Source organism: Peromyscus leucopus, chromosome 1 (assembly GCF_004664715.2).
Source record: "Peromyscus leucopus breed LL Stock chromosome 1, UCI_PerLeu_2.1, whole genome shotgun sequence".
NCBI lineage: Eukaryota > Metazoa > Chordata > Mammalia > Rodentia > Cricetidae > Peromyscus > Peromyscus leucopus.
In genome coordinates this window covers 167,912,094-167,937,210 of record NC_051063.1, presented here as the reverse complement: position 1 = coordinate 167,937,210, position 25,117 = coordinate 167,912,094, and the positions used below count along the sequence as shown (strand labels likewise).

Below are 25,117 nucleotides of genomic sequence, written 5' to 3'. Positions count from 1 at the left end.
TCCAATTAGCACTTTAAACTCCTGCTCATCTGAACACCCAGTAGGAGGGAAAATAAATTACTGAGGAACCCGGAAGCAACTTTTGATCACACCAGGAGCCTCCAGTTTAAGCGCGCATCCCTGTGGGAACTCCCAAAAAACCACTGGGCGGAGCTCCCAATCAGCTGGCCCAAATGCATGCTGGGATTTCTCGTCGAGAAGCTTGGCTTCCTGTACTTCTGGACGCCGGAACTACATTTCCCATGAGGCACCGCGCTGGACAAAAGCCTCACCTTCCGGTGTCCTGACTGAGGTATCGCGGATGGTCAGTGCTTTCTGGTGTGAGTAAGAAATTGTAACGGGCCTAATTCTCCACTGAGTAAGGCGGAGCCTGGGTGTGGGTGTGGACGGTGATGTGGGGTGAGCGGATGGTGAAGTGTGTGAGTGTGTAGGGACGGTGGTGCGGCGCGCGCTGCACCTCGAGCTCTCTGCATTGTCTGGGTCACTGCCAGTCGCTCTCTGCTCCTGCTTTCTCTCAGGGCCACAGGGCTGAAGAAGAGGACCAGGCTTCAGTAACGAGAGGTCAGGGACGGAGTCTGAGGGAAGCTTCCCCTGAGGTCCAGACTGGAGCTTGGGGCGAGCCTTTGAGGCCGGAAGCGCCTCCGAGGGTCGCCCAGTAGGGCAGCTGCTTGTGGAGTCCATAACTTTCTCGGAGCTCTAGCCGTCGGGAGTGTTGTGGGAGTGAAGGAGAGCGCTCGCTCGGACGCACAGCCTGGGATCTCCTGCTTGCCCGGGCTCCCCGAGTCCGCCGTTATTCAAATGAGGGCCTGGAGAAGAATGCGAACGTTACTGCTACACTTCTAAGATTCGAGAGTGAGTTTGCTCCTTCTTCCTGTTTGAGGAACGAGGTTGTAGTTTTAGAATATAGAATTGTCAGTAAGTGAAGGAGGAAGATGTAAATTGATACCTCCGCCACTGTGGCCCTTAACTTACATTGTCCCCTCCCTTTCCACTTAATATTCACATAATCGTTTCAGAGATCCTTGACGTCTTCTCTCTACAATCACTCCATTTGCCCAAGATAGATAGGAACCTCCAGAGGTTAGCGTTAGCGCTTTCAAACCCCGATTTGGTAAATTGACTAGTATTCTGATGGCATCACACATTAGGTGACTTTTTATTTATTTATATTATTTATTTTTATTTTATTATTTTTATTTTATTTTTCTGTAGCTGAGGGTCGAACCCAGGGTCTTGCGCTTGCTAGGCAAGCACTCTACCACTGAGCTAAATCTCCAACCCCTATTTTTATTTTTTTTAAAGATTTTATTTATTATGTATACAGTGTTCAGCCTGCAGGCCAGAAGAGGGTAACAAATCTCATTATGAATGGTTGTGAGCCACCATGTGGTTGCTGGGAATTGAACTCAGGACCTCTGGAAGAATAACCAGTGCTCTTAACCTCTGAGTCATCTCTCCAGCCCGTGACTTTTTATTTTAAAGGTCTTCTCTTCAAAGCAGGGAAAGAATAGAAGTGATAGGCGATTTCTGTTCACTAATGAGGATTTCAGGAGTGGGAAAGTAATAGCACTAAATTTGACATCTTTGAGAGTCATTTTTAGTAATTTTTAGGGTGTCTGTGTGTGGAAACGGGTAATATTGGCCAGATCCAGACGAGCAATGCTGTGGTTGAATGTGGAGATGTGGATCTGTGTGTCCGGGTTGGAGTCTAAGTTCTGTCTTTTTCCGGATCTCTAGCCTTGTCATGTACTTCAGAATGACCGTAGTAAAGTCTGTTAGTGCAGTGCCAGCCATACAGTAAGGGCCTGTTAGTGCAGTGCCAGCCATACAGTAAGGGCCTGTTCTGTTTCCTGTTCTGTTTTAGCTGTTGCTTTGGATTCATCTCTTCAGCTCTCTGTAATACAAGGGTGTGTTAGAAATAATATGATTACTGGTTGTATTTTTAAGAAAATGACTCAAGAAAAGAAAAAGGTAACTTTAAGGTATACCCTTTATTCTCAGCACTTGAGAGACTGAGCAGGAGAATTTCTGTATGTTTACGGCCAGCTTAGTCGACACAATAAGTTCCAAGCTAGCTGGGGGGCACAGTAAGACCCTACCTCAAAACAATGAAATGAAAATGAATGTGCTAATGTAGAAGAGATTTTTTTTTCATATTTTAGATCAAAATTTTGGTATTGTGTGCAGCATGATAATTTGGAATCTTTATGTCCTTTGGGATGTCTCAATCTACCTGTCACATGTTTTAGTGAGCACACTCAATGTCTACTCTCCGAGTCTTTCAGAACCATTAATCATAGTCACTGTGTTGCGTGATGTATCTGGAGCTTGTGTTGTGGAGCTGAACTTGTGTGGTTCTTGATCAGCATCTTCCCAACTCCCTTATGGATCTACATCTCCCACTCTCAACCATGATGCTGCACATCCTGCCCCAGCCACTCACACCCCCATTCCCTCAGCCACTCACATCTCCATTCCCTCAGCCACTCAACCTCCATTACCTCAGCCACTCACACCTCCATTACCTCAGCCACTCACACCTCCATTACCTCAGCCACTCACACATCCATTCCCTCAGCCACTCACACCTCCATTACCTCAGCCACTCACACCTCCATTACCTCAGCCACTCACACCCCCATTACCTCAGCCACTCACACCTCCATTACCTCAGCCACTCAACCCCCATTCCCTCAGCCACTCACACCTCCATTACCTCAGCCACTCAACCCCCATTACCTCAGCCACTCAACCCCCATTACCTCAGCCACTCACACCCCCATTCCATCAGCCACTCAACCTCCATTCCCTCAGCCACTCATACCTCCATTCCCTCAGCCACTCACACCTCCATTCCCTCAGCCACTCACACCTCCATTACCTCAGCCACTCATACTCCATTACCTCAGCCACTCACACCTCCATTACCTCAGCCACTCACACCCTCATTACCTCAGCCACTCAACCTCCTTTCAGCAATTCACACCTCCATTACCTCAGCCACCATTTAACTTGTTCTTGTGATAGAACATTTTCAGATTCGGCATGAGTGAGATGGTAGATATTTGTCTTTTTGTTAAAGATTAATTATTTTTATTCTAAGTTCTGTGTGTGTGGTTATATGTACATGAGCACAGGTGCCCTCGGAGACCAAATGTAAAGAATCCACTGGAGCTGGAGTTACAGGCGTTGTGAGCTGTCGGGGAACTGAACTCCTCACCTCTGGAAAAGCCATCCCAGCTCTTAGCCTCTGAGCCATCTCTCCAGCCCCACCATTTGTCTTTGTGTCTTTAGCTTATTTCCCTTGTTTTCCTCCATGTTCACCCATATTGTAGTAAATGGTTGGATATTGTTGCACTGTGTCCGTGAACCTCGTTCTGGATTTGCTTTGTCCCTTCATCCTTAGGATGGCATATCACAGATGTGTAAATTATTTTGGAATAAATGTGAGAGTGTAAATGTCTCTTTGAGGTACTGATTTGATTTCCCTTGTATGTCCCTACTCAGTAGCGGGATCGATGGATCATGTGACAGTTATATTTGTAATTTTTGAGAATCCACTATATTGTTTCCAACAATGAATATATTAATTAACATTTTCTCCAGTGGTTTTTCTTCCACATTCTCTAAATTGTGTTTTCTTTCTGTTAGTGGACACTTTTTTTTTTTTAATTTTATTTATTTTATTTTACAATACCATTCAGTTCTACATATCAGCCACGGATTCCCCTATTCTCCCCCCTCCCACCCCCTCCCCTTACCCCAGTCACCCCCCCATTCCCACCTCCTCCAGGGCAAATCTTCCCCCGAGGACTGCGATCAACCTGGTAGACTCAGTCCAGGCAGGTCTAGTCCCTTCTTCCCAGACTGAAACAAGTGGTAGACACTGTTTTTAAAAAGATTTGTTTCATTTTTTTTTATTTTATTTTATTTTATTTTTTTTATTTGTGAGTGTTTGGCCTACATGAATGTATTTGCACCATGTCCATGCCTGATGCCTTAGGAGGCCGGAAGAAGGTGTGAAATTCCCTGAAATTGGAGATAGGGATGTTTGTGAGCCACCATGTGGGTGCTGGAAATGGAACTCAGGTTATGTACAAGAGCATAAAGTACTCTCAAAATACTGGACTATCTCTCCAGCCCCCCCCCCCCCGTAATTGACTGTCTTATCAGGCATGAGGAAGCCTCTCATTGTGATTTTTTTGTTTGTTTGTTTGTTGTTTTTTTTTTTTTTTCGAGATAGGGTTTCTTTGTGTAGCTTTGCACCTTTCCTAGAACTCTCTTTGAAGACCAGGCTGGCCTCGAACTCACAGAAATCCACCTGCCTCTGCCTCCCAAGTGCTGGGATTAAAGGCGTGAGCCACCACCGCCCAGCCCTCTCATTGTGATTTTAATGTGTATCTCTCTGATGCTTATTTTTCATGTACTTCTAATCGGCTACATTGATGTTCCATGTGGGGAAATGTCTGCTTGTGTGTTTGCCTGTTTCCTTATTAGCATGTGTCCTTGTCACTGAATTTTCTGCATTCCTTGTAAAGTCACTGTGCAGGAAGAGTTTAGATGTTAACTCCACATCAGATATGTAGTTTACAAATCTTTTCTCCCATTCTCTAGATCATCCTTCTACTCTTGATTGTTTCCTCTGGTGTGTAAAATTTTTAATTTGATGTAAATCCCATTTGTCCATTTCCTTTTGTTGCTTGTGTTTTTATCCAAAATGTCCAGTATCATTGAGGCTTTCCTGTTTATTTTTTTCTAGTAGTATCAGTTTAAGTCCTTACATTGTAATCTGTTTTGAGTTGACTTTTGCATATGGTGTGACTGAAGGTCTAGTGTCATTCTACTGCATGTTAAAATTGAGTTTGGCCATGGCCACTGATTGCAGAGGTTAATGTGGAACCCGTGGGCCAGGCTGGTCTGGGACACTGAAGAAGCCTCTTGCATCTGCCTCCCCAGTGCTGGCAGTGTAGACCTATGCTACCACATCTAGAAGGACTTCCTGCACTTCCATTTATGGCTTTTGGGATCACAAGTTTATGAAACAAAGGCAGTCGTAAATGTCATGAGGTCACATCCTGAACCATCACAGACATGTATAAATGTGTGCTGGGGTGATGGCTCAGTGGGTACAGTGCATGCAAGCATGAAACTATGCAATGCCAGATGCAGCAGTGCATGTCTCTAATCCCAGCCCTCCTACTGCAAGATGGGAGGTGGAGACAAGAGAATTCCTGGAAGGCTAGCTAGCCTGCTGTATGCAGAGTCAAGAGGGAAGAAGAATTAAGAAAGAAGGAAAATTTGTACATGAATTTTGTGGGGAGACAAAATGTATAATTTCTTAAGATTATCAGATATATATTTGAGAGTTGGGCATGGTTGTGCATGCCTGTAATCCCTGCATGAGAGATGGAGAAAAGAGCATTAGGAGTTCAGGGCCAGTCTAGTATAGGCAAAAAAGTAATTAAACAAACAATCCCAAAGTGTATTGAACCAAGGCTTAGCTAGACCTGTTGGGTAGAACACTGGTTCCCCATTTGGTGATGGCTGTTTGCTAGGCCCACATTGTAGGGAGTTCTGAGGATGTGTGTGCTACTCAGAGCTTGAGTAGAGGTTGATACTGCTGAAGGTTGTACAGAGCACGACATAGTCCTCCCACACACCTCAAACCAGAATAAGTATGTCAGCAGTGTTGAGGTTTAGAAACCCACTGCTAGACTCAAGACTTAGGACACATAGAATGAATTTAACATGATGTTATACAAAATATTGGTATATATTGAAAGAGGGAAATAAATTATTCCTCCTGTTACAGCATGTTTTGTAACTAATTATAAAGGATCATAGTTTAGATGCAGGAGCAGCCAGATCTCTTGGGTTCCAGGCCAGCCTGGTCTACCATTCAAGTTCCAGGACAGCCAGGACTACACAGAGAAACCCTGTCTCAAAAAACACAAAACAAAACAGAGTCGTCTTTGTGTAGACTCCTGTCTGCTTCTAATTTGTGTGTGGGAGGCTATGAGCAGTGGGTGAGGAGTGTGTGAGTGGGGATGCTTGAGATATAAAAGTAGTCAATGAAATCATGCTGACCTAAGTCAGTCTGGGAACATCAAGTCACAATCCACTGAAAGGCTTTCTTTTTGTCCCCCAGGGGAGGATCCTGAAGAAGAATGGCCAGCTCTAGTTCTCAAGACATGGTCTGTGTAAGTTGACCTTTGTCTCTTTCCATAGGGTGACTTTCAGGTTAGGTGAGTGTTTGCTGTCTTCCTCTTGTGAAGCTTCCCAAGGACCAGAAATCCTCCAGCCCAGTCTGCCCCATTACAGTGAGGGTTGGAAGACCAAAGCACTTCCTGTCTGTGGCTCTTTCCTGCTGGTTCTGGAGTTTGCTTTGAATGCATCCCTGCACATCTGCTTTCTGCTTGGTCTGTGGTCAGGGAGGACTGTTGTTGCAGAGGAGGTGACAGTCCACAGGGAAGCAGGGTCTTTGGGGGTTTCAGAATGTTGAGGTGATGGTCTCCTTTGACTGCACTGGGAATCCTGATTGACATCTTGGGTGTTTTCAGGCTGATGACACAGGCTTTGAGAGTGAAAGGCCTTGGTGCATGTGTGTGATGAGATGACCTGCTTGAGGGGCTTTAAGAGAGAGTTCAGTGATGAGAGGGAAAGGTCATCCAGGCTGTGATTGGGAGGGGACTGTCGTCTCCAGAGTCCAGGAAGACCTGAGATACACTGTTTACCTTGAAAGTTTTTGTTAATATGCCAGTAATATGATCCCTTACATAGTTTATAGACTCGTACATAGTTGCAAAAGTCATTCTTGTGACAAAAAAAAAATCTTACTGATATCATCTGATACCATAATAAACTCAAGGACTCACACTATTTCTTAGCACTTTACACTGAACCCGGGTGACATTTTTCTCTTCTGGTCTGTAACTTGAAGGGTGTGGATAGAATGGAAATGCACATTTATTAGATGTGTAGGGTGTGTACTGTCATCCTTTACTGGGGGAGCTCATGCAGTCAGGTACTTTGAACATTTCCATGTCTTCTTCCTGTTCTTGAGTCCTCTGATTTTCCATCTTGAACGCTTCCCCAATTTCACTCTACTTGTGTTTGTGGTTTCAGGGATCAGTGACATTCAGAGATGTGGCTGTTGTCTTCTCTCGGAGGGAGTGGGCCTACCTGGATGCTTCTCAGAGGGTCTTATACAGGGACATAATGTTGGAGACCTACAGCAACCTCGTCACAGTGGGTAAGGCCATCTGTCCCCATGAAGGGGGGATGTGCTCTCTACACTGTTGGCTTTCCTCACTCTGAGTGAAAAGACAGGGCTATTTTTCCTGTGGTAGCTGAAGCTGGTCTTGGTGTCCCATGGCTGTCATTCCTTTACTCATAAGCCTAAGGCAGGAATATTGTTGTGATTTCAAGGTCACTCTCAGGTACATAGAGAATTCAAGGCTAACAGGGTGAGGCCCTTTTTCAAACAAAACAAACAAACAAAATGCAATAAGTAAGCAAATAAATAAATCAGTAAATATAATTAGGGAGTAGAGACACATCTTGGTGGTCTGTTCTTACAGAGTACCTGGGTTAATTCTAACACCAGAAGGTGACTGACAGCCATCTGTAACTCTATTTCCATAGGGATCTGATGCCTTCTTTTGTCCTCTATGTGCACATACATGCATGTGGTGTATACTTGTAGACAGATCCTCACATAAAGGAAATTTAAGTCAATAGAATTTTAAAGAGGTAGCTGAGTTCCTCCTCCTTCCCAAAGGAATATTGTGAGATTTCCTTGGTTGAAAACAGGAGCTTCATGAAGCACCTGCTTTTAGTCCACACCTTGGAGATCCTCTCAGTGAGCTCTGGGTTCAGGGACAGATGCTGTCTCAAAAACCAAAGTGGGGAGCAAAGAAGAAGAAACTTCACACTGCTCTCTGATCTGTACACACACACACACACACACACACACACACACACACACATGCTTATACACACTTGTGCACACGCCCTCATAAAAACATAAATATACTGTACATGCATGCATACACAACTAAATAAGAGAGCCTTTATGATTTACTTACTAGTGAATCAATAGAATCAATTCAAAACAGAAGTGGACATAGTGGACACATTCTGTTTCCCTCAACGAACACTTCCTTTACCTACTTTGTTGTGGAAGTTTGAGGCTGTGAATTTTTCATTGAGCAAATCTGTAAAAATGAGGTCCAAACATGAAAGAAGGCAACATAATTAACAATAATGATAACAGTTTTCATGGCTGGCAATATAACTCAGTGGTAGAGCATTTACACAGCATACTCAAGGTTCTAGTTCAATCCCCAGCATTAGAAAGTAAATAAATGGAAATTTTAAAAAATGATATTGTGTTACTGTAGGTCAGACAGTGTTCCAAGTACTTGAATATACTACTTAGTCTTAGTATCAGCCCTATCCAATAGATATCAGCAAAATTATTATTATTGTTGTTGTTGTTGTTATTTGGTGTTTTGAAGTCAGGTCTCATGTAGCATAGGCTGGCTTTGGAGTTCCTATGAAACTAAGGCTGGTTTTGAACTTCTCATCTGCTTCTACTTCTCAGGTGTTGTGATTTCATGTGTGTGCCACCATGCTCAGTTTTTATATGGGAAAATTGCTCATGGAATCTTATGAGAATTTTTAATGGCATTGTTAGTGAGCTGCAGAGATGAAGTTTACACTAGACAGTGTAGCATAAGGGTTCATGTTCTCCCACTATATGTGCTTCCCCTTAAATGACAAGCCCCTGTCTGCATTTAAATGACATTAAACCCTTTTCTGAAACAGCTGGTTTGTCATCCAGCTGGTTCTTCTCTGTCTTCTCTAAAGTCTTTCCTCAGTATTATTTAGGCTTTTTTTTTTTAAATTTCTTTTTGCATTTCAAGGGTCTTGTTATGGCTGGCTTATTCCCCACTGACTGGGCTGACAGGCATGATCCACCATGCCAACCTGTATAGACCTTTATAATAAATAAGTCTGTATTTTTAAAAGTCTGCACAGGCAACTCATGGTGGCACACACCCTTAATCCTAGCATTTGAGAGGCAGAGGCAGGCAGATCAAGGAAGTTCCAGGACAGCCTGGTCATCATATTGAGTTCCAGGTCATCCTGGGATAACTAGAGGGACTGAGTTTAAAATGTCTCCACATGTCATTTCTTCTTTCTTTTAAGTGGGAAGTTCCATTTCCAAACCCGATCTGATCGCCTTATTAGAGCAGAAGAGAGAGCCCTGGATGGTTGTGAAGAAACAGACAGACAGGCCCAGCCCAGGTGAGTAAGAGGAAGGTGTATCTCAAATTATAATTGATATTAATAATAAAAACCTGGAGTCAGATATCAGAGTGAAAGCTGAACAATCAGAGAAGCAGAGCAGCCAGCCGCTAGAAAGACTTCTTACCTCTAGGAATCCTGAGACTGAAAGGGACCAAGCTCCTGTCTCCACCCTGCTTGCACTTCCTCTCTCCACCCAGCCATATCACTTTCTCTTTCCTCCTCCCAGGTGCTGGGATTAAAGGCATGTGCCTCCCAAGTACTGGGATCAAAGGCATGAGATCCCAAGTGCTGGGATTAAAGGTGTGTGCCACCACTGCCTCACCTGTAATGGCTAGCTCTGCACTCTGATCTCTAGGCAAGCATTATTTGTTAGAGCACGAACAAAATATCACCACAGGAAGACAGGGCTCCAGAATTGCCAGGAACAGCATGTGGTCAGAGAATCGCCTCATGCCTGACACTGGGTTGACTTACTTTCTTCACATCACTAACGCCTGTGGAAGAACATGCCTGAGACCTGGGAAGGAAGTTAAGGTCTTAGCAAAGGCTGTCACAGGGCTTCTAGTTCATGAGTCACTAAGTTGTCCTCACCTTTTTCCCTCTTATTGGAGCAGTTACCCTCTTTCTATTATTGTAAATGTATTGCATTACTGGTTTTGTGTGTGTGTGTGTGTGTGTGTGTGTGTGTGTGTGTGTGTGTGTGTGTGTGTGTACATGTATGCAGGTACCCAAAGAGGCCATAAAAGAGTGTCAGATCCCCTAGGGCTGGAGTTACAGGTGGCTGCTGGTACTAGAACCCAGGTCCTCTGGAAGAGCAGTCAGTGTCCTTAACCACTGACCCAATGATAAGACAATCTGAACACCAGTGAATTCAGGAGCACAGTGAGGCATAGCAAATATTTTAATTGTATATCTTCATAGTCACTCTAATTAAGGTGTGATGGTGTGGCCTTTGCTTCTAACTGCAGCACTGGGGAAGTGGGAAAGGCTGATCCCTTGTCTTCTTGACAATTTAGTCTAGTTTGCCTGGCTATGCCAAGCTCCAGGCAATGAGAGACCCTGACTCAAAAAGAATAGGTAGAGAAGCCAATGAAACAACATGTGAGCACACATACAACACAGCCTTCTACCTAGCTTGGCATGGGGGCTGTGATGGCTCTTCTTGGTTGTCAACCTGACTACATCTGGAACTAACTAAAACCCAAGCAGCTGCATACACCTGTGAGCGCTTTTTCTTAATTAGGTCATTTGAAGTGGGAAGTACCACCTTTAATCCATCTTTTGAGGTACTAGATCCACCTTAAATCTGGGCTCCACCATCTGATAGCAGCCTGTAAATAGCATGTGAAAGAAGAAAGCTCTTTCATTTTGTCTGCTTCCCCTCACTCTGCTGGCAAGTCCATTCCTTTACTGGCATGAGAGACTACTTCTTCAGATTCCAGCATGTATTGAAGACCAGCTGAGACATTCAGCCTCATGGAGTGAACAACCCCTGGATTCTTAGACTTTGTGTTGTTAGACAGGCATTGTTGGCCTGGTTGGATGACAGCCTGTAAGCCACTCTCATAGATCCCATATATATATAGAGAGAGTGAACAATTCTCTTCCTCTAGAGAACCCTGTCTAATACAGGAGATATATCTGTAATAACAGAGTTTGGGTGGTAGAAGCAGGAAGATCAGAACTTCAAGGTTATCCTCATCTACATATTGAATTTGAGGCCAGCCTTAGCTACATGAGACCAAATCAAAACATGGGCTGGAGAGATGGTGCAGTGGTTAAGAGCACTTGCTGATCTTACAGAGGATCCAGGTTTCGCTCCCAATACCCAACGGATTTTCAACACCCAATGGAGGCTTTCAGTCACCTATAAGTCCAATTCCACAGGATCTGATGCTCTCTTTTGGCTTCCTTGGGTACCAGGCATGCAAATGATATACATACATATATGCAGGCGCTCACAGAAACACATAAAATAAAATAAATGAATCATTCAAAATAAACCAAAAAAAAAAAAATGCAGACAACAAGAGCAACAACAAAATCTTTTAAAATAAAGCATCACCGGGCGGTGGTGGCGCACGCCTTTAATCCCAGCACTCGGGAGGCAGAGCCAGGCGGATCTCTGCGAGTTCGAGGCCAGCCTGGCCTACCAAGTGAGTCCCAGGAAAGGCGCAAAGCTACACAGAGAAACCCTGTCTCGAAAAACCAAAAAAAAAAAAAAAAAAGCATCAAAAAGAACTACAGTCATCTAAATATAGTAATTGATAACATTAGGTGTCATGTGCTGTGTCTATGTCAACAACTACATTTTAAACATTTTCTGTTGACCTATTTGATGGTAAGTCACTAAAATGACACTTGATTCTAAGTATTTCATGTATCCATTGGTAGGATATTATCCACTAACAACCTTCCATCAAGCCTCCTTAATGTAAACAACTATTACTATTATCCTAAGAAAATTACGGTCTCAGGAGTATGCTCACATGTTCAGTTTTTTCTATGGGTTTTCCCATTTTGATGAACATTTTTGGTTTGACTTTAGTTTTGTGGACATTTCAGCATCAGACTTTTAGAATGTATTCACTATTAGGTTTCCTTAATCATCTTCCCACCCTCCTTTTATTGAGAATAGATTTTTTTTTTCACCAATAATGTATCCTTACTATGGCTTCCCCTCCTTCTATATCTTCCCTATTTTCCCTTGCCCCTCTCATCTAGATCCACTCCCTTTCTGCCTTTTTTAGAAAACAAACAGGCTTCTAAGGGATAATAATAAAATAAAATAAGCTGAAACCAAACTCCCACATTGGAACTGGACAAAAAAAAAAAAAAAAAACAGTGAAATCACCCAAGAGAAAGCACAAGAATTAGAAACTCACTTGGTTGCACACTCATAAGTCCCATATAAACACTAAACTGGAGGCCATAATCAACTTATGCACAAAGGACCTGGTGCAGGTTAGTTAGTGCAAGTCCTGTGCATGTTGCCTCAGTCTCCTTGAAATCATAAGTGCTTTGATCATGTTGAGTAAGAGACCCTTGTTTTCTTGGTATCTTCCATCTCTCTGGCTTTTACACTGTTTCTTTCCATCTTCTCTTCCACGAAGTTCCCTGGGCACTATGGGGAGGGATTTGATGGAAACATCCCTTTTAGTGCTGAGCATCCCAAGGTCTCATTCTCTGCATAGTGTCTGACTGTGGGTCTCTGCATTTGTTCCCAGCTGCTGCATGAGGAAGTTTCTCTGATGATGTCTGAGCCAGACACTGATCTATTAAGTATGGCAGGATGCCATTAGGTCCCATTTTATTACTTCTTTTTTCTTTTTGATTTTTAACACAGTAGTATTTGGTTTTACCTTAGATACCTGGGCTGTCTACTCTCAGGTCTTGGTCACTCATCCAGTATTGGGAATGTTGTATGAATCCTAATTGGTCTTATAATAAAAACCTGGAGCCAGATATTGGGGTAAATGCTGAAAGATCAGAGGAAACAAGCCACAGCCACTTCTCACCTCGCCAACTCCTCAGCAGAAAGGGGAGAGAGTTCCTGTCTCTTCCCACCTTATATGCCTTTCTCTGCCCAGCCATATCCTTCCTGTCTCAACCTTCCTAGTACTAAACGGTGTGTGTGCTTACCAAATACTGGGGGCAAAGGCATGAGATCCCAAGTGCTGAGATTAAAGGTGTGTGCCACCACTGCTTATCCTCTATGTTTAATGTAGTGGCTGGCACTGACCTCTGATCTTCAGGCAAATTTTTGTTGGTTAGAGTACAAACAAAATATCACCACATTTCTCCCTTTTTGTCTAAAATTAGAAAAGATTATAGCTAATATAAGAAAAAGTGTACACAGTAAGTACAATATGTATATACAATATATACAGTCCAGAATTACATTAACAATGTCCAGTTCATTAACATTTGACAGATTCCAAGAAAATAGTCCGTTATTTATCCTATTTTGGTGAGTCCAAAGTGTTGTACCTAATTCACTTTCTATCCTAACTTGTATTACCAATTGAAAACTATCTTTTGATGTCTTTCAAACTTATACACTTTACACCTCTTTTGTGAGTTTCTTTTCTGAATTTGTTAACAAGAAAAACTATAACTGCCTAGTCTTCAACTCCCTCAGAGACCCGAGAAGGAAATAATATTACCTGAGTAAGTGGGAAATGCAATCAAGCAACTTCCAAAAAATTTGAGAAATGACAGAAACATCTGACTGCCTGGACAGTCACCCAAGGTTCCTCTGCAACCTTGGGGCATCTGTCTTCATTGTACAGACCTAGCATATCTAACAGACTTATCTGTGAAGCAGGATTTTCTGAAGGACTGTCCTCCCTTGTCTTGGCAAGGTTCAGCAGTCCTTTTGTGTCCTGCTTGTCTCATCTGCACAGCATATTGTCAGCAGTCAAGGCAAGGGCCTTTCCTTGCCCAGTGGCTAACTTTTGCCACAAAGAAAGTAAACTCCATGAGGTATTTCTTCCATGCCCATCATCTTATCTGAGGTAGATTGGTGCTGCCAGGAACAGGCATGTCTCATTGTCATTAAAAAAAAGAACCTGTTATTAAAACATCTTAAATGTCATATTCAGTAGATCTCTGAAGTTTTGGAAGACTATTTGTCTATCTAAAATATATCTGTTTGACCTTGAAAACATACCTAACCTGACTACAAGTTTGATTGTAATAGGTGACCACTAACCTGCATTTCTTTATATTCTATGTAGTATGTAATAGTAACTTTCAAGGAGTAGAAATTTGTATTACATTGTTAAAGGAGATGTATACGTACAATACCTTCAACAAGATTAGAAATGTATGTACAGTATGTTCTAACAAAAATAATCTCAACTTTGTGTCAGTATACACAATTTGTATACAATATACAAAAATCCAATCCAATGTAAAATATTTAAAGCTAGTAGTTGCATTTGAAAAGTAGATTCAGGCCGGGTGGTGGTGGCGCACGCCTTTAATCCCAGCACTCGGGAGGCAGAGGCAGGCGGATCTCTGTGAGTTCGAGGCCAGCCTGGGCTACCAAGTGAGTTCCAGGAAAGGCGCAAAGCTACACAGAGAAACCCTGTCTCGAAAAACCAAAAAAAAAAAAAAAAGAAAGAAAGAAAAGTAGATTCAGTAATCTTATCATATCCATATCCTCCCTTTCTTCTTTTTAGAGTAAATTCAATAATCTACCCTTTGTCCTTTCATTTCTATATCTTTTTTTCAGAGTAGATTTAGTAATCTACCTTTTATCTCATATCTATATATTTTTTTTCTTTTCAAAACAAGGACCCTGAATCTAATATCCTTTGTTTAGCTTTTTTCCTGACCATTACCAGTAACAGCTTGTAATCAACAACCCTAAACAATGCCTAATATCCATAACCCATTGAATGACCAAAAACCAACCACCCCACCTCTTGGGAATATGGGTATTGTGTTCTTAAATTTACTTCCTACTGTCTGGGGGCGATGGCATCTTTAGGGGATCCTGAAAAGAAAAACTTGGGTTACTTGTCAAGTCCTGGGAGAGGTAACTATATCATTTGTTGTCCAGTCTCTGCATAATGGGAAAGCACAGTGTTTGTCTGAATTCCTGGCTAGTAGTAGTCTATGAGGTTGTATCATCTCAGCTAGCTACCTCAAAATTGTCCTGAGCTGTTTGTAGTCCAAAGCCAATCTTTGGGTAGTGTTTGTCAACTTAATGGTGTTATCATAGTTGGATCCCATCATCTTTTTGGAGACTTCAGAGGTTGCATTAGGTCAGATTATTCCTTTTCTTGGTAATTTTTTCCAGATAGTTCTTCCTTCTTTGGATTTTTATTTGACCAAAGGTCTGTAAATTCCTCAAGATGATTGTTTTTATTATCCTGAAAAGACAAAAACAAAACCCTTCCCAACCCTAACTTTGGGGAGTTTTCCTTTTGACAAGTTATAGCTGATGAAAGGAAAAGCATTTATTAGTTTTATAAGTTAATTTAGATTGAGTGGTCACTCTGTTTAATGTAATCCAAAAAGAAGTTTAATCACTTCTTTTAATCAAGTGGTCTCTCTTGTTCAAAAATAATCTTTTAGTTGCTCTGGGGAGGAGTTTCCTCCATGATAGGAAACAACTGAACCAAATTTGACATGGGGTCCCACGAAAGGTTCTTCAAGGCATTTCCCAATGGCAAAGGATTACCTTGACTGTCCCTTATTGAACTACATTCATTAGTCCAATGTCTGCCTTTGCCACATCTTCTGCATACTCGAGAAGGGAGGGGTGTTCTGTTGGGATTATTAGCAAAAACATTGTTTTTAGAAATGCCTTGTTCACAGTCCCTTTTCAGGTGACCTTGTTTACCTCAATTGAAACACCTACCATTTTGATTTTTCTTCAAACCTCTGGATATCACCTCTTCCAGGCATCATGATGGTTATGAGATTCAATATTGATTGTATCTCGGATCCATTCCTCTAGGGGTGCTGATCTTGCCTTTAATGGCCTAATTATCCTCTTGCATTGTGCATTAGCATTTTCAAAAGCCAGAGACTCAATCATTTTTTGTCTAGCTTCTGAATTTGGTATCATTCTATTTACTGCTGAGTTCTGTCTTTGTAAGAAATCAGTGAAGGTTTCTTTTGGGCCCTGTATAACTTTGTAAATGACTCAGTTTTCTCTCCTACTTCTTCAATTCTGTCCCAAGCATTCAATGCTGCCGCATGGCATAAGCTAGGGTGTAGTCATCATATAAAGATTGTCTTTCTGATATGTAGAACTGAATGGTATTGTAAAATTAAAAAAAAAAAAAATTGTCTTTCTACATTAGCATAAACTATCTCCCCAATAGTTGGTCTTGGGAGATTTCAATACCTCTACCCTACTTTTTGTTCAATGGTCTTAGCCTCATCCTTCCACCAAGTCCTCCATTGTAATTGGGGACCAGCCTCCAAGACTGTTGTAACCAAATATCTCCGGTCTTGAGGGATAATTCTATTACAAGTTGACCATGAATTTAACATCTGATTCATAAAAGGTGAGTACATGCCATATGAGACTACCACTTCCTTGAATCTCCTCAAATCTAACATTTGCACAGGAGTCCATTCAGTTCTTACACAGTCTGGGGGATATGTATCATTTGGCAATCCCTATAAGGTTACTGGATAAATTAAGATTGGCTGTTTGAAAGCCTTAGACTTTTTGTTTGTTTGTTGTTTTGGTTTTTCGAGACAGGGTTTCTGTGTGTAGTTTTGTGCCTTTCCTGGAACTCAATTTGTAGACCAGGCTGGCCTCGAACTCACAGTGATTCACCTGCCTCTGCCTCCCAAGTGCTGGGATTAAAGATGTGTGCCACCACTGCCCAGTGCCTTAGACTGTTTATCTGTAACCTTATAATGCAATGTTGAGGTTGGTTCTCCTTTAAATCCTCCGAGTATGAATATCTCTATGATGTGTGTTAATGAGTTTTTCTAAAACATTTATCTTGGCACTCATATTAACCAACTTTTTTAATGATAAAAGAGACATCAAACCAATAATACTTATAATTGAAATTACATAAATCCAATCTACATTAATTATCCTCTCATTTAATTGTTCCATTTTCAAACTATCATGCTATCAAACAGAGACCAAACACCCTCCATTGTAATAATGTTTCCCATTTTTCAATATGGGAAAAAACTCTCATGTTTGTTTCTTAACTAATTCCCCCTTTTAAGAAATCCCGGAGAGATGGCTCAGAGGTCATGAGCACGGACTCCTCTTCCAGAGGTCCTGAGTTCAATATCCAGCAACCACAAGGTGGCTCACAACCATCTGTAATGAGTTCTAGTGCCCTCTTCTGACCTGTTGTCATACATGCTGTATACAAAATAAACAAATAAATCTTTTTTTTTTTTTTAAAAAAAAAAAAAAAAGAAATCCCAATTGACTCTCCAAATCTGCTGACAATAACGATTCAGATGACAGTGAAATGAGGCAGCTACCTAGTGTGGCAGCAGCCTGAGGAGGGGGTCCAGGGAAAGCCACAAGTCTCTGGGACAGGGAGGAAGCCAAAGAGCCAGCCATCTGCACTGAAGAATGTTCAAAAACAAATAACTCTTGTGGCTTTTGCAGGCAAAGGTCTGTGGAGTCTCCTGTAGAAAGGCTATGACGGAAAAAAATCCAAGACTCCTTCAGAGGGCTTGGGGAAGAAAAGGAAAATCTAGCAGTGGGATAGTGGCTCTGGCTATGTGCAGCTTTCACCTGAGCTGGTGGCTGCAAAGTCACAGGCAAGTGGCTTTTGTGTGAATTCGTGCCCCAAAAGATTTATGCCAAATATAACACAAATCCTAATTGGTCTTATAATAACCTGGAGCCAGATATTGGGGTATATGCTGAAAGATCAGAGAGACAAAAGGAGCATCACCAACTCCTCAGCTGAAAGGGGAAGATCCTGTTTCCATGAATCCTCAGACTGAATGACACTGAGTCCTCAGCCAAAAGGGGAGAGTTTCTGTCTCTTCCTGCCCTATATGCCTTTCTGTGCCCAGCCATATCACTTCCTGTCTCAACCTTCCCAGTACTGGTATTAATGGTGTGTGTGCTTCCCAAATACTGGGAGCAAAGGCAAGAGAGCCCAAGTGCTGAGATTAAATAAAGGTGTATGCTACCACTCTCTATCCTCTATGTTTAATCTAATTTCTGGCTCTGTCCTCTGATCTTCAGGCCAATTTTATTGGTTAGAGTACAAACAAAATAGCACACAGGAATGGATTTCATCTCATAGATCTCATTCAGTAACCACAAGCTTTGTGCCACCATGGCTGTAGCATATCTTGCTGGGAGGACAAGCAAGGGTTTTTGTGGGCTTGGTCCAGGGGTTGCCACTTGTGAGTGGCTTGGTGTTTGTTTCTCTTTTACTAGTGTGTAGAGTACCTTCCTGTACCAAAGCACTGGAACATTGGGGTGTAGGCTGAAAGTCAGCAACAGTTTGACTTATCCATGTTGAATGAGTTGTGTAGGCATTGGCATCAGTTTTTGCACAACAGCCTGTAGTCTTGGCAACTGCCTTCTTTTGGGGCTTCTATAGCAAAGTTGGCCCTTTGGCCAACAATTCAATTAGATGTAATTCAGCCTCAGGACTGGAGGTTTCATTTGGTGACAAGAGATGATCAGTTGGAGCACTGTCTCCCCCATTATCTGGCAATTTGTTAGATTGCCTACATATATGTATATATTTTAGGAAGCTTCTACTGTATTGGGTTTCCATACTGGTCCTCAAATCCCCCTTAATTTTAGCTGTTTCTTCCCATATTTCCTTACTAATGCCCCTTTCTCCTCCCCTTCCCTGCTGGTGATGTCTTTCTGTTTGCTCTGAATGTGTTGCTCTGATTGATTGATAAATAAAACACTGATTGGCCAGTAGACAGGCAGGAAGTATAGTATAGGCGGGATAAGCAGAAAGGAGAATTCTGGGAAGTGGAAGGCTGAGTGAGGAGATGCTGCCAGCCACCGCCATAAAAAGCAGGATGTAAAGTACTGGTAAGCCACAAGCCACATGGCATCTTACAGATTAATAGAAATGGGTTAATTTAAGCTGTAAGAACTAGATAGCAAGAAGCCTGAGCCATTAGGCCGAACAGTTTAAATAATATAAGCGTCTGTGTGTTTGTTTGGGTCTGAGCAGCTATAGAAGCCAGGTGGATACAGAATAACTCCAGCTACACTTTCCAACTTAACCTCCCATTCTAGTCCCCCTATCCAACCATAACTTTCATATTTCTCTTTCCTAACAAGATCTATGTGACCCCTAGTCTCTTTTTATACCTAACCTCTGTGGTCTACAGGTTGTAGGTTATCATTGATTTAACAGCTGGTATCTTTATATATGTGATTACATACCATATTTGTCTTTATGGGTCTAGAATACTTTATTCTGATAATTTTTTGGTTCCATCATTTACCTACAAAGTTCATGACTTCAATTTTTTTTTTGTGCCTGTCCTGGATCTTGCTCTGTAGACCAGGTTGGCCTCAAACTCACAGAGATCTGCCTGGCTCTGCCTCCCGAGTGCCACCACTGCCTGGCTCAAATTATTTTTTAACAGGTGAGTAATACTCCTTGTACCACATTTCCGTTATGCATTCTTCTGTTAAGGGACATCTATCTTATTTCCAATTCCTGAATATTATGACTAGAGCATCAATGAACATGTTTGAACAAGTGTCTCTAGTAGGATGAAGGATCCTTTGGGTATATGCTCAAGAGTGGTATAGTTGCTTCTTGAGGTAGTTTGATTCTCACCTTCCTGAGGAACCATCACAAGGATTTCCACAGTAGCTGTACCAGTTTGCACACCCACCAACAATGGACAAGTGTTCTCATTAGTCTACACACTTGCAAGCATGAATGGTCACTTCTTTTATGAATTACCATTCTGATGGGTATAAGATGAAAGCTCAAAGTAGTTTTGATTTACATTTCCCTGATGGCCTAGGATGTTGAACATTTAAGTGTTTCTCAGCCATTTGAATTTTCTTTTGAGATTCTGTTTAGATCTGTACCCACTTTCTAATTGGGTTGTTTCCTTGATATCTAGTTTTTTGAGTTCTTTATATATTTTGGATATTAGCCCTCAATTGGTAAATTGGTAAAATCTTTTCCCATTTGTAGGCTGCCACTTTGTATGAATGACAGTGTCCTTAGATGTGCAGAAGCTTTTCAGTTTCATAAAGTCTTGTTTATTAATTGTTATTAATTAATAAATCTCTATGCCTGTGCTAATAGTGTTCTGTTCAGAAAGTCTTTTCCTGTGCTGATGAGTTCAAGGTCATCCCCCACTTCTTTTCTGTCAGGTTCAATGTATGTGGTTTTATAGTAAGGTCTTTGATCCAGTATGCAGGTTGGTAGGTATGGATCTATTTGAATTCTTGTACATGCAGGTGTCCAGTTTGACCAGCACTTGTTCAAGATGTTTTCTCTTTTCAAGTTCGTATTTCTGGCTACTTTTTCAACAATCAGGTGTCCATAGGTGTGTGAATTTGTGTCTAGGTCTTCAATTTGATTCTCTTGATCAATGTGTCAGTTTTTGTGTCAATACCATGCTATTTTTATTACTATATCTCAATAGTACAACTTGAGATTGCAGATGTTGATACCTCCTGAAATTCTAAGATGCAAATTCATAGCACTATGTACCTACATAAAAAAATAATTGGAGAGAGCTCATACTAGCAATGTAATACCACAACTGAAAGCTCTAGAAGCAAAAATAGAAAAAAAAAAAAAAAAAGAAAAAAATTATACCAAAAAGGAGCAGATAGCAAGAAATAATTAAACTCAGGTCTAAAATCAATAAAATAGAAACAACAAAGGAAACACATATTGGTTCTTTGAGAAAATCAGTAAGATTTACCAACCCTTACCCAAAGTAACTGAAAGGCAAAGAGAGAAGATCCAAATTAACAAAATTAGAGATGGAAAGGAGGACATAACAGACACTAAGGAAATACAGAGAATTTTATTTCCAGGTTTCCCTTAGTTTGGGTTTTCTTAATTGATTTATTTCTACTTCCATGTTTTAATCTGTTTTGTTTGTTTCCTTCCATAATTTATTTATGTTTTCATAGATTTCTTTAAGGGATTTTTTTCATTTCCTCTTTAAAGTGTATCATATTCATAAAGGCAGAACCTGGTGGCCAAGTCCATTTTGATATGTTAAATAGGCACCTCATCCTTGTGTTCCAGGTTTGAAACCTAACACACAGGAGAAAAGAACTAAGGTGCTCCACTAGGATCTGCTTAGTGCCCTAGGAATGAGGATGGTCTGCTACAGAGCTGGGGATGGGACTGGGGATTGAGGAATGGAGGGAGAGGTGAAGATCTGCAGTTAGTCTACCTGTTTCACTGACCAGAGTGCCTTTCGGGTTTCCAGGGAATCTCTGTTCCAGTTGTGGGTTGGGATAAAGCAGTGAATGGAGAAAAGGAAGTTTGGAGGTGTGGATCTGTGTGATATCTAGAGATGGGAGCAAGGATGAAGGGCAGGCTGTAGCAGGTAGTTTGCTGCAGATCTAGGCATGAGACTAGGGGAATGGATTTGGAGGTGAAGGGGGAATAGGTAAAGATCTGCAATGAGCATACCTGTTTCCTCTGGCCAGAGATCCTCAGTTTTCTTTAAAATTCTAATGTATTTTTCCCCCTTTCTTTCTGTTTTCTTTTTTAGCTGTTCTTATTTTTTTTCAGACAGGGTCTCATTGTCTAGTCCCAGCTTGCCTGGAACTCATGAAGTTGTTATCTCTGGCTTTTTGTTACTGGGATTACATTTGTATACCACCACTACCAAAGATTTTTGCCTCCTCACACCCCCCCTTTTTTTTCAGAATTCCAAATCCAGGCCAGTTTTCTTTTTCTTTTTTGGTTTTTTGAGACAGGATTTCTCAGTGCTACTGGCTGTTCTGGAACTCTGTAGACCAGGCTAGCCTTCAACTTAGATGAAAGGTTTCTGTACCCTGATATTAAGCCTCTCCACTGACACAGTAATCCAGATCAAATCAAATCAAGCAGAATTAAGAATTAAAAGTCCAGGTTTAATGAGTAAAATGTTCCTGGATGATTGTTTCGGCTTCCAGAGAGGAGACAGGGGGAAGAGACCTAAAAATCACATGGCCATTCTTTAAGGGGCAGTTTAAAAATCCTGTAGGTGTGATCTTGAGCATTTCTGGGAGATGAGAGGCCTTTTGGCTGGTTTTCTGAGACAGAGCAGGGTTTGAAAAAAACAGAGATGGGGAAGGAAGGGCTGAGGTGAAGCTTCTGTCTGAACATTAGAGATCCTCCTTCCTCTGCCTCCTGGGTGCTGGGATTAAAGATGTGCCAACTACTGCCTCTCCAGGCCAGTTTTCTTAAAGGATGACAGATAAATTATGTATTTGTATGGTATAGATTTTTTTTTCTCAGATTTGGTTAAAAAACTTTCACCATAGGGTATATATTTTAAATAATATGTAAAGAAGCACGTCAGATTTTTTTTCAGTATGGTTTGTTTTAATCTTGTAAAGCAGATGTACCTCCCCATTTCCAACCTGTTCCACTTTGAAGTGTGGTTGTCTTACTTAAACTTTCATTACTGTTGCTCTCCTTGCTCCTGTTCAGCTTCTCATAAAATCCTTAAGAGTCTGGCCATTCATTTAATGGATTGTGTGTGTCTGTGTGTGTGTGTCTGTCTGTGTGTGTGTGTGTGTGTGTGTGTGTGTGTGTGTGTGTGTGTGTGTGTTTTACAGGAAAATAAAAGTCTTCCTTTCTCTGTTTCTTTCAGATTTGGAGTCAGATTATAAAGTTCAAAAAACATCTGCAGACAATCATATTTCTAATAAAAATTTACCCAAAGAGAGTGGAAAGCATATAAGTAAAACTTTTGACCTCCAGGGCTCCAGTTTTAGTAATGGCCCCAACTGTATTACATCCAAGGCACTACAAAATTATCAAGAAGGAGATGCTAATCAAAAGATTACAAACAAGGAAAAACTACCTACTGACACCTGCCAGACTCCTACTCATAATACAAAAAAAACATATGAATGTACTGAGTGTGGGAAACACTTTGGTTGTAGTTCAGATCTTACTCAGCATCAGAGTGTTCATACTGGAGAGAAACCCCATGAATGTAAGGAATGTGGGAAAGCCTTCAGATTCCAGCAACAGCTTAGAAGACATCAGAAGTATCATAGTACTGAGAGACCTTTTGAATGTGATGAATGTGGAAAGGCTTTTCAACTTCCCAGCATGCTTAAGTACCACAAAACCATTCATACAAGTATAAAACCATTTGAATGTGAAGAATGTGGGAAGTCCTTCAAGCTAGTCTCCCACCTTGTTGAACATAGGAGTGTTCATGCTGGTGTGAAACCCTATGAATGTAAGGAATGTGGGAAAGCCTTTAGACTCCGGCAACAGCTTAGAAGACATCAGAAGTCTCACAGTGCTGAGAGACCTTTTGAATGTGATGAATGTGGAAAGGCTTTTCATCTTCCCAGCCTGCTTAAGTACCACAAAACCATGCATACAAATATAAAACCATTTGAATGTGAGGAATGTGGGAAGTCATTCAAGCTAGTCTCCCGCCTTGTTGAACATAGGAGTGTTCATGCTGGTGTGAAACCCTGTGAATGTAAGGAATGTGGGAAAGCCTTTAGACTCCAGCAACAGCTTAGAAGACATCAGAAGTCTCACAGTGGGGAGAAACCTTTTGAATGTGAGAAATGTGGGAAAGCCTTCAGACTTCCCCACCAACTAAAAGGACATCAGAAATCTCATAGTGGTGAGAGACCTTTTGAATGTGAGAAATGTGGGAAGTCCTTTAAGCGAGTCTCCCATCTTGTTGAACATAGGATTATTCATGCTGGTGTGAAACCATATGAATGTAATGAATGTGGAAAAGCCTTTAAACGTCGCTCAAACTTCTTGCAACATCAGAAAATTCATACTGCTGAGAGACCCTTTCAGTGTAAGGAGTGTGGAAAAGCCTTCACTGTTCTTGAAGAACTCACTAAGCACCAGGACATTCATACTGGAGAGAAATCATTTGAATGTCAGCAGTGTGGGAAGATATTCAGTTGTAGTTCATTGCTTTTGCAGCACCAGAATATTCATACTGGTGAGAAACCCCTTGAATGTAATGTATGTGGGAAGACTTTTAGGCTTCAGGCATACCTTTCTGAGCATCAGAAAATTCACACTGATGAGAAACCTTTCAAGTGCAAGCTGTGTGGATCAGCCTTCAGACAAAAGTCCCAACTTAGTGAGCATCAGAGAATCCATACTGATGAGAAACCATATCAATGCAAGGAATGTGGGAAATACTTTAGTCGACGTTCAAATTTAACTGGGCATCAGAGTATTCACACTGGAAAAAAAACCCTTTATTTGTAAAGAATGTGGGAAAGTCTTTAGGCTTAATATACATCTCATTCGCCATCAGAGATTTCATGATGGTGAAGGACCCTTTGAATGTAAAGAATGTGGAAAGGCTTTTCATCTTCCCAGCCAGTTTAATTACCACAAAAACATTCTTCATACAGGTCAAAAAACCATTTGAATGTGAGGAATGTGGAAAGTCTTTCAGTCGAGTCTCCAGCCTTGTTGAACATACTGGTGTAAAATCATATGAATGTAGTCAGTGTGGGAAAGCCTTTAATCGTTGATCAAACCTTAGTCAACATCAGAAAATTCATTCTGGTTTGAGACCCTTTCAGTGTAAGGAATTTGAAAAGGCCTTCACTGTTCTGGCAAAGCTCACTCAGCACCAGAACATTCATACTGGAGAGAAATCATTTTAATGTGAGCACTATGGGTTAGCCTTCACACCTCAGTACCAAGCTTACTCAACATCAGCTAATTCATACTTGTGAGAAGCTCTTTTAATGCAAGGAATGTGGAGGACCATTTTGATATTATTAGCAATTTCATACTGGTAAAGATCCTTATAAATGTAAAGAATGTGGGAAGTACCTTACTTGTGATAGATACTTTAAAGCACATCAAGGAATTCATACTAGTGAGAAGAAACTTTACCAGTGTTAAGAATTTGGTTGGAAATGAAAATGAAAGCTCTTTAGTCGAAAATGAAAGTTTGTTTGACACATAAAATTCATATTGGAAAGAAGCCTTATAGATGCAAGGAATGTGGAAAAGCCTTTAGCAGTAATTCTGAGCTACCTGTATATCAGAATTTATAATGGTGAGAAATCCTATGAAAGTCAGAAATATGGGAAAATGTTTAGATTTAGTTCAGCCTTCACTGCACAGCAGAGAAGACATACTGGCATGAA

At 41.3% G+C, this 25,117-nt stretch overlaps 1 protein-coding gene across 1 annotated transcript; it reads left to right on the top strand.

Annotated features, from left to right (window-relative positions):
- Window positions 1-219: 219 nt before the first annotated feature.
- LOC114681545 (zinc finger protein 60-like) lies at window positions 220-24,305 on the top strand. The gene is made up of 5 exons (XM_028855094.2): window positions 220-320; window positions 6,149-6,200; window positions 7,126-7,252; window positions 9,214-9,312; window positions 22,606-24,305. The coding sequence occupies exons 2-5, from the start codon at window positions 6,168-6,170 to the stop codon at window positions 24,216-24,218; spliced, it is 1,872 nt and encodes a 623-aa protein (XP_028710927.2). The 5' UTR covers window positions 220-320; window positions 6,149-6,167; the 3' UTR covers window positions 24,219-24,305.
- The last annotated feature ends 812 nt before the right edge of the window (window positions 24,306-25,117 follow it).